The sequence below is a fragment of the Triticum aestivum genome, chromosome 6A (genome assembly GCF_018294505.1).
Source record: "Triticum aestivum cultivar Chinese Spring chromosome 6A, IWGSC CS RefSeq v2.1, whole genome shotgun sequence".
Classification (NCBI taxonomy): Eukaryota; Viridiplantae; Streptophyta; class Magnoliopsida; order Poales; family Poaceae; genus Triticum; species Triticum aestivum.
In genome coordinates, this window is record NC_057809.1 from 534,922,437 (window position 1) to 534,932,494 (window position 10,058).

Genomic DNA, 10,058 nt, shown 5'->3' on the forward strand with positions numbered 1-10,058 from the left:
GCTTGTATGTTGATGACATGTTGATTTTCGGAACACATCTGAATGCTATTAAGGAGGTCAAGGATTTCCTATCTCGCTGTTTTGAGATGAAAGATTTAGGAGTAGCGGATGTTATTCTAAACATTAAGCTATTGAGAGATGATGATGGTGGGATTACATTACTTCAATCTCACTATCTGGAAAAGATCTTGAGTCGCTTTGGCTATAGTGACTGCAAGCCCTCTCCAACACCATATGACGCTAGCATGCTGCTTCAAAAGAATCGAAGAATTGCTAGAGACCAATTGAAATATTCTTAGACTATTGGCTCGATTATGTATTTACCAGTGCTACAAGACCCGCCATCTCTTTTGTTGTTAGCAAACTGAGCGAATTTGTTTCAAAATCGGGAGATGATCATTGGAAAGCTCCAGAAAGAGTTACGAGTTATTTGAAAGGCACTGTGAATCATGGAATTCACTACGCTGGGTACCAAAGGTGCTTGAAGGGTATAGTGACTCAAACTGGATCTCAGATGCTGATGAGATAAAGGCAATGAGCGGATATATATTCACTCTTGGAGGTGGCTCTGTTTCTTGGAAGTCTTGCAAGCAGGCCATCTTAATGAGGTCAACAATGAAAGCAGAACTCACAACACTAGATACAACTACGGTCAAAGCAGATTGGCTTCGCCAGCTCTTGAATGACTTGCCGACTGTTGAGAAACATGTACCGGGTATCCTTATGAACCGCGACAATCAAACTGTGATCACAAAAATGAGCAGCTCAAAGGATAACATGAAGTCATCAAGACATGTTCAGAGAAGGTTAAAGTCTGTCAGAAAAATAAGAAACTCCAGAGTTATTGCAATGAACTATATCCAAACGTCTAAAAATCTGGCAGATCATTTTATTAAGGGTCTATCACATAATGTGATAGATGATGCATATAAGGAGATGGGTATGAGACCCACAATATAAGTTGTTCATAGTGCTAACCTAGATTATGTGATTGGAGACCCCGTGAATTGGATGTGGAAAACAACTAGATTTGCAGAAAATTTGCAGTTCAAGGCCTAGTCCACTGTTCAAGTTGCTTACTAGCTAGTGTAACATAGAGTTCTAGATGGAAGTTCAACTTAACAGCCTCCACTGCAGTACCGTATATAAAAAAGTGTTTTGGAATCAAAGGCAATTTTGTGGATCTGGTGGGGGATTGCTGTAATTTAATCTATTTTGGGCCGGCCCAATAGCATTTTTCAGAATTTCTAATAAATCCTAGAGGCCCACTTAGTCCATTCGTGTAAGGGAAGAGGTGAGACTAAAGTTTAGTCCCACATTGCTAGTTTGGTAGGAGTTGGACTTCCTTATAAGGGAGTGTGTTTCTTCATATGTATGAGGATGAGAACAAGAGAGATATTCACGCGCGTTCCTCCTCTGCCACCCGCCTCGTCACGACGCGCCGCGGGTTGCGGGAATGAGCCAAGCCGTTGTTTAAATTTTTGCCACGTACGACTGGTATACGGAAGGTCACATGTGAGCTGAAAAGTTTTGCTATAGTGAAGATTGAATACGAACTCTGCACCCTTCGGCTGCTGGCTGTTCGTTTCGTCTCTCTTTTGCTTTGCCTCCCATTGCTACATGTTCGCTTCCTTCTCCCGTGTCTATAAAAGAGAGTTTGCTCCTCTCCAGAGAGACACACCAGAACAACACCTTCCTCACGCCGCCGAGTTTCAGAGCACCAAGCTACTGCTACGATATTCCCCATCCCAGCTTGTAGCATGCACCGCAGATCGGGACAGTAGGCCTCCGAAACTCCACCTCTTTGAGTCATGTACGGGAGAAGGGCAATAAGGTTTTTGGGGAGTGCTATGCACGACTATTGACCTCTTCATCACGGACAACCCGTACACCGACGACTACTGACCTCTTCATCACGGACACCCCATACACCGACGACTACTTCACCAACGATGACTTCTTCCCCGAGTCGACGACCTCTTCAACAACATGGGTGACAACGTCAACGCTACTGCTACTGCCGCAGCTAAGTACGTGTTCATGTACCTTTTGTTGAGTACCTACTACAGTTTCTTCTACTAGTATCTGCTCTACATATATTCTGTTCTATTTCACATGTGCAGATGCTATTTGCTTTCTCTTTGTTAGATTACACGGATTACACGGAGTATAATAATCATGTTTTATCTTATATTTCTATGGATTGAATTATATGATAAGTTGCTCATATTTTCAACCAGAAGCCCGGGGAACACGACGGCACTTCTAGAGACCAGCCGCTGCTCATCCCCCGTCCCCATTTCGGGTGTGAACCAGCCTTTTCCGAACCGAAAGTGCTGGGCGGACGACACGCCATGCACGACAGTGGAACGACGCCGAATCCAGCCGTCGACTGCACTTCATTCACATGCATGGACGGACTGATATATATGATCGTTCGCAAATCGTTCGCACACCATCGTGTGCATAGCATCGCTCTTTCCGAACTCGCAATCGCGTCTTCTCACCGATCAGCCGAAGTCGCTCTCGACAGAATACGTGTGACGCTACGTGGCGTCAGTAGAAACCGCATCAAAGATTCAGGAGAGTACAATGACCATGAACGCGACAAAGCCGGTAGTATGCTGCACCAAACGGCAGCAGCCAGCAGGTGTGGAAGAGAGATTCGGCCAAGAAGAACTCCGCACACCTGAACCTGACCGGGGCCGACGCCATAGTTTCCTCACACTTCACTCCAGAGACCCCGCGCTGGCTGGACTTGAAGTCACCGCCAATCGCCAGGCAGGTCAAGTCCGGGATACCCCCGCCGCCGATCATGTTCACATGACAGGGAAACATAATGTGTCTCGAAGAGACTGGTAGTCGCAAAAGAGAGGATAATTATCAGCTGCCGAGTGAGTGAACTCATGACTCGGTCCAGCCCGAAGACTCAAGGTCCAAAGTCCAGGTCCAGACCTGGATCGTCGTCGCATTGGCCCGTCGCGCCTTAAACCACACGGTGAAAAGGAAAGAGGAATTTCGTACACTACAATGCTTTATTGAATGATGAGGTGCAGCAAAAGTTCCCACTGTTCTTTTCGTTTCGTTTATAGGTCCGGGTTTAATCACAAGTGGAAGGAAGTATGGTGGAAAGGAAGGTCGTCGTGAGGGGATCAGATCAGACTGAGTTGCATCATCAGTTGGAGACCGAGAGATCAGGCGGGGTTGCGGCATCAGTTGGAGACCATGCTCTCGGTCTCCTTGACGAACCCGTCGCCGGTCCAGTCCTTGTCCGACTGCAGGCCCATCCTGATGGCCTTCCGCTGCTTGATCGCCTCCTTCTGCCGCTGCACCAGGTCCGTGTGCGTCGTGAAGTAGGGGAGAGACGCCCTGCGACAACGAATTATCAGCGATCTTGTTCCAGAAGGCGAAAGTAATCAAGCACGTCAGCAGGAAGAGGGGGACAAAAATTATGTACACTTGAAACTTGAAAGAGGCAGCTCAGGAATTCTCTACTAGTGGGGCAGACATTTAGCACTGGACTACTGATGCTTCGGGGAAACTTCCTCCAGGCAGAGTAAAACAAGGCCAACTTGACAGGGAGTTGATCATTGCACGGTGCACACGGCTTTCAACTTGTACCGTTCATACATGGTGGGGCTAGGCGTGCTAATCAGGCTATAGGAGGCATGATTAAGGTTGAAGGCAATAGCAAACCATGATTATTGCCCACACTTCCTAAGTCTTCCCTGTTGATGATTACCTTCCACCCATTTACGCAAAACCTTTTATTTTTCCGTTTTTCATGGAAAGTTGTTCTTTTCCGGTTTTAACAAGGGAATTCTTTTCCGGTTTTAACGAGGGAATTCTTTTCCAGTTTTAACAAGGGGCATGCTCCTTCACTAATCCTGTCCTGTATCTGGTAACATGTGTAACAAAAAAAATAGCGAAGGGAACCTCCTGAGCTCTCATGTCGATGATCATCTACTACATCCAAAGCTCATTCGTTAGATTTCAGTAACACAATGGTGCTTGGAGGCTTAAAGCAAAGAAGTGAACGTTTAGAGGTAGCACAACATAGTCAAGTAGTACATGGTATCCTGATATGTACTGGAAAGAAAGGTAGTTCATCCAGATGGTTTCCAATGCCAATTCAACCACAAAGAAAAAACGGTGAAGGGGACATACCCTCGGAAATCTTCAATTGATGTAAAGTCGTGCATTCTCATAAAATCCTGCAACTCTGTACACAGCTTCTTCACAAGGCCATAACCATGCATCATTACACCTGTGCATACCTGTGATGAATAATCATTACTTCGTTAGTGACTCGACTGAAAATGATGTCTCAGAAGTACTGCCTACAGTACAACTAAAAATGTGTGTCTAAAAATGTGTACCGGCAGTACACATAAGGATGCACAACGCATAGAGCCACATCAGTCCCTTTGATCGGAAAATATGTTGCGTACTAAGTTCAAGAGCTCACCTGTACAGTATCTGCACCAAGTAGAATAAACTCAGCAGCATCATTGCCGGTTTCAACACCGCCAATGGCGGAGAGGGATCGACCTTCAGGAAATTCCTCTTTGATCAGTCTTGCTATCTGCATGACTTTCGCAAGTGCTATAGGGTGCACAGCTCTCGCAGAATATCCTCCAGGTGTGGAGTACCTGTGGAACAGAGTGTTATTTCAAATTGCTAGCAATAAATGGACATGCTCCAAAAAAACAACCCAGGGAACTGAATCTAACCCCTCCACACAAGGTTCTGGGCGCAAAGTTTTGAGATCAATTCCCATCACACTCATAATTGTGTTGATAGCGGCAATTCCTTCAGAACCTGACTTAAGAGCAATCCTTGAAGGCTGCATGGTGTTAAGACAAAAAATGAAAACATAAACAAATAAATATGGGTGAAATTAGCAAATATTCTTAGCGCCGTATGTACAAAAAGAAGTATCATGGAGAGTCATGTGCAGCACAAGTGATGGCAATAATGTCATTTTCCCTTATCAGTCCTATTCCAGGATGCACAATTAAACAAATAGAGATGCCAATGTATAATTGATGTTTCACTGATCACATCAGTACGAGTTATGATGCTAGACTTTGAGAAATGCCCAAGAAATGATCAACCTGGTAGCGTGGAGTAACGTGGCTAGCAATGTTGGACTGTGAAAGATTACCATATCTTTGGTGGGTATGAGAATTTACATGGAATGAGGATTAGGAGTTTGAGGATCGAACTCCCATCATTTTAGAAAGTTTGATTTACCTCAGCATTTCATGATGACCCACCCTACAGTGTCTTTGAAGATACAAATCAGACACTCACAGTTTCTGTCGGTCTTGCTAAAATGGACCTGAGACTAAAACCAGAATTCACATCCCTAATCCAGCAAAACCTCCCACCCTTTCCCAGTTGTTACCAAAAATCCAAGATATGTAGAACAAGACAAAAACTATCTTACACGAATAGTTTCATTATTATTTTCTAACAGCTAAGCTTCTGCTAACAGATCAACGAGTGTACGACCTGAGAACCAAACTACTAAGATCAATGCAGAGAGCAAACTAGGTATGTTTTCTTGGAAGGTACAAACTAAATATGTGGAAAGTAGCAAGGATAAAAACTAATTTAGGACTCATCATTTGTTGAACCATAGCAAGTGAACACGGAAGATTTGTGACTGCTAAGTACTCGATAGATGTATTATATGCAGAAGTAACCTGTGTAATATCTGTAATGTTAGGAGTCATCTTAGACCAAACAGGCACGGTGGCCTTCTCATTTATCCAACCAGAAACCTCCTCTAACAAGGCACAGTCCTGTCCAACAGCGGCACCCATTTTTCGCTCAGGCATGCCATGTGGGCATGAGAAATTTATCTCAAGAGCATCCTATTGAATGATAAAATAAAACAGATCAGTAGTACTTCATTATCATGACTCTGAAAAAGTATGCACCAAAACACAGAGTATGAAAAAGTTACCACTCCAGATTCCTCAACACGTTCAATAAGCTCATGCCATGCTGCTTTGTTGTATTCCTCCATTATTGAGCCAATGAGTATCCTATCAGGGTATTCCTTCTTCAGTTGCTTGAACTCGTTAAGCATTGTCTCGAGAGGTCGATCACTGATAAGTTCAATGTTCTGCCATCCAATGATAGGACTCTTGGTAGATCCATTAGGATCTGCCCTGAGCCGAGCATAGCGAGGAGTTACATTGATAACTTTTCCAGCATCCAAGGACACCTACCAGTCATAAATTAAACCAGCAGTTAGCCATAGTGTTACGTGAAAAAACAGAGACCATTGCATGCCATTGGTGGAACTGATGACTGAGTAGGTTCAATGCAGAGTGGTATCAGCAATGTGAAAGTGATGATTGTGACCGTCTAATGTACAATGGGACCAGTGACTAGTTAAAGCTTCTTTCTAATATTTAGTACTGGGAATAAATGTTCATCGGAAAAAAGTTGGGACACCTTACTCTAAAAGCAGATGGACATGTTTCAGGCAAGTGGTTTGTCAGGAAAAATAAAAAAAGCAGAGCTTAATCCATACAAAAATGTGATCTACAGGAGTGTAATGACTAACGTGGTCGCAACAAAGAAATTCTCCTATGATCTGCAGCAAAACAATTTTTAACCAGACATATTACTGTCTTAATTCTCATTTCGGGGCTACATAATTAAGATCCATCCCCAACCCAATGAATCTAATGCGGACCAAACACACGGTTTCTGGTGGTCACCATCCACCTGGTCTGGCATCAACTTGTGAGGTTAGGATCTACTGCTTCTCCAGAAGAATGAACTGGCCTCCACTCCACATCCAATCCAAATCAGAATCATACGGCCAAAACGCAATGCTGTTAAGCAGTCACTTCACATCTGGGGTGATCTAACACGGTTCTCTGAACTGCAGCACATAGATCCTATCCTATCCTATCCGTGCGCACCGCGATATTAACTTGTCCAGAATCCAAGGACACCTGCCAGTCATAATTTAAACCAACAAAAGACAGACCATTAAATGTCATTGGTGAAACTGATGACTCCGTAGGTCCAATGCAGAGTGGTGGTATCAGCAATGTGAAAGTGATGACTGTGACAGACTAATGCAGAATGGGACAGGTGACGAGTTAAAGATTCCTTCTAATGTTTAGTAGTGGGAGTGAAATGGAAAAACTTAGAACACCTTACAAGAGGTTTGTCAGAAAAGAGAGCAGAGCTTAGCCCGCACAAAAAATGTGATCTGCAGCAGTCTAATGTGATCTACACCGGCCATATTACTGCCTTATACAGTTCTCACGCCGGCACTACGTCATAATTAAGATCCATGCCCATTCCCCAACCCAGTGAATCTAGCGTGGACCGAGCACAAGATTTCCGGCGGTCATCACCCAGCTTATGAGGTTAGGATCTACCGCCTCTCCAGCAGATTGAGCTGGCCCCCACTCCATATCCCACCCAAATCGGAACCACACGGCCAAACCGCAATGGCGCCAAGCATCAGAGGCGATCGAACCGCAATTTCCAGAACCACAGCACGTAGATCCTATCCTACCCGTGCGCGCCGCAGAACTGAAGGAAGACGGCGACCGCGTGACGCAAGCAGCGATTCATGGGAGCTAGTAATGAGCAGTGGTGAGAGGGATTACGGTCTTGGCGATGACGCCGCCCCAGCCCTCGTCGAAGGCGCGCTTCATGACGGTGTAGTTGGTGCCGGGGGGGCCGGAGCCGATCACGAACGGGTTGGGCATCTTCAGCCCGTTCACGGTCACGGACAGGTCCGGCTCGCCGGCGCCGGAGGCGGAGACGCGGACGGACGCCGCGCGCCGCCGGCCGGGCAGGCGGAGCAGCGGCGAGGCGGTCGACGACGGCGAGGCGCGCAGAGTCAGCGACTCCATTGCTGCTTTCTCTCTGTCTCTTTTTTTTTCTTTCTTTCTGTTTTGCGATGTGAATCTGTGGGGAGTATCACGGATGAGGGAGAAAGGAACCTCTTATAACGTTTTTTTAAAGTTAGTGTGGGATTACGTGATGGGGAAAGCCCTTGCGGGTTACGTGTTGTGATTGAAAATGCGCCGCATGATAATCGACTAATCCAGCAACCAAACTACTGTATTGACTTTTGTTAATGCTTGTATATGTAGACTTGTTTTGGTTACTTTTATGGAGTGTTGGTGACTTTGAAAGTGCGTTTCTGAGTTCGAGCTCATGTGAGCTCGTGTGAACGGGAAATTGAAAAAGAATAAGAAAAGTTAAATAATTCTGAATTTTTTATAACTTTGTACTAAACCAATGATAATATGGATCAGAGGTAGCAGCAAACATTGAAGAATGTTTTCATTGCTCGTGAAGTTTCATCACTAGATGAGGTTTGTGGAAGACATGGGAAAAAATTGATGCTCCAAAATGATTTTTGCTTTTGAAATAGCGTATTCGGAGCATCGGTTTTTCTTTTCATGTTTCTCATTAATGTCATTTCGTGATGAAACATTGCAAGCAATGAAAACATTTTCAAATGTTTGCTACAAAATCGCGTCTTGGTGACTTTTTTTTTTCTTTGGACAAAAGTGATGGCGACTTCACGAACCAGATTCACACCCCGCTTTATCGACCAACTATAAAGCCAATTGATCGAACAAGGATACATGATGTTGAGAGAGTCCTCAAAAGCTGATAAAAAAACACGACAAAAACACACCAAAGACGTGGAAACGCCACTAGAGTGTCGCCGAGGAGAAGCGCATGATCGCCGCATGACCGAAAACCACCACAGACATCGATGCGCCCCAAAGAAGGTAACGACGCCAATGCGCTGCCGCCGCCACATCCGCCAAAGAAAACAAAGGTTTTCACCCAGACTGCTGAAGGGGTGGAAGAGGACCAAAGCGGCACCCCAAGGGAAATGCGACACCCACAGGCATCACCACTGCCGGTGTCACGATGCAAAGCATTGGCTCGGCCCTTCACCCTCCGTGCTACGGGAAAAGGCCACGGACCTGCCCCAATGGGGGAGCACCACGGCAGCCAGGAATCCTTCGATCCTTCAAGATGAAGAATTCTTGAAGGATTTTTAGCATTTTCCCCTGTGTTGCCCATTTGGTTTTGTAGGACTGAAATCCTATAGAAATTTTCCCATCAAACATTCAGTTAAATCTGTTGAAAATTTTCCGTAGGCATGACATTTCTATCCTGTGCTTTTTATATTCCCGCGGTTTTACCATCATGCAAATCAAAGAGCCCTTAATTTTTTCACGAGGCCCCATCTAATGCTAAAAATTCTTAAAAATGGGACCAATACAGACACAATCCAAAGGAATTTGACATCTCCATTCTTGTGAAAATGAATATCACTCAAAGGAAAATAATGTTAGAATTAATGGGCTAGGCCCATAGCAATTTCTGAAATCTCAAAGCCCATGTGTAAACTGGCAAGTGGTGGTGCTAAGTTTAGTCCCACCTTGGAAGTTGAAGAAGAGTTGGACCTCTTTATATAGTGGGTTCTCTCCACCACTCTAAGTGGTACGTGAGAAGAGAAAGGGAAAACCACACGCGCGCGCTCGCTCGCCTCGCCTCGCCTGGCCTGGGCGGGGCGGGGCGGGGCGTACATGCGACATGCGCATGAATGGTCCGCCGAAATCCGGTCCGTCTCCTTGCAGGAGCGCAGCTTCCTTTTGCCGTTTTATTTTTTATGTCTTGGCAGACAAGTTTTTGATTTCTTGTCCGGTAAGTATACGAATTAGAAACCGAGTCGGTTTGGGATTGTGGTCGCGACACAATACCGCCTCTGGTCCTAATATATATACAGCTACCGGTTGCGGCCAGAGACACACCGAAAACACCTAGGGTTTTGCCTCATCTCACAACTTGCGCCGCCATCGTAGTCTACTCCATCCCAAACGCCGGCGTGCATCGGCGCGTGGGAGAGCAGGTCTCCGGAACCGTTCGTCTTTGTGATCCTGCACCGGGAGAGGACGAATTAGGTTTTTGGGAAGCGCTGTGCGCGACTGCTCAAATTCGTCATCACGGGTCGTCTTCCGTCCAAGTCGGGCGGTGCTACTCAT

At 45.5% G+C, this 10,058-nt stretch overlaps 1 protein-coding gene across 1 annotated transcript; it reads right to left on the reverse strand.

The window, feature by feature from the left end:
• Positions 1-3,016: 3,016 nt before the first annotated feature.
• LOC123128329 (dihydropyrimidine dehydrogenase (NADP(+)), chloroplastic) lies at positions 3,017-7,974 on the reverse strand. The gene is made up of 7 exons (XM_044548299.1): positions 7,650-7,974; positions 5,975-6,238; positions 5,712-5,882; positions 4,734-4,846; positions 4,469-4,652; positions 4,168-4,277; positions 3,017-3,369 (listed from the first exon to the last, which is right to left on the reverse strand). Exons 1-7 carry the CDS (start codon positions 7,896-7,898, stop codon positions 3,213-3,215), a joined length of 1,248 nt encoding a protein of 415 aa, XP_044404234.1. The 5' UTR covers positions 7,899-7,974; the 3' UTR covers positions 3,017-3,212.
• Between the last annotated feature and the right edge of the window lie 2,084 nt (positions 7,975-10,058).

Bases quoted from the DNA above. Each gene is read 5' to 3' on its own strand.
- LOC123128329 (XM_044548299.1), bottom strand. From the start codon at position 7,898: ATGGAGTCGCTGACTCTGCGCGCCTCGCCGTCGTCGACCGCCTCGCCG. The intron at 4,847-5,711 runs GTTACTTCTGCA...AACACCATGCAG, and splicing joins ACATTACAGATATTACACAG to CCTTCAAGGATTGCTCTTAA. The intron at 4,653-4,733 runs GTTAGATTCAGT...TCTGTTCCACAG, and splicing joins CCAGAACCTTGTGTGGAGGG to GTACTCCACACCTGGAGGAT.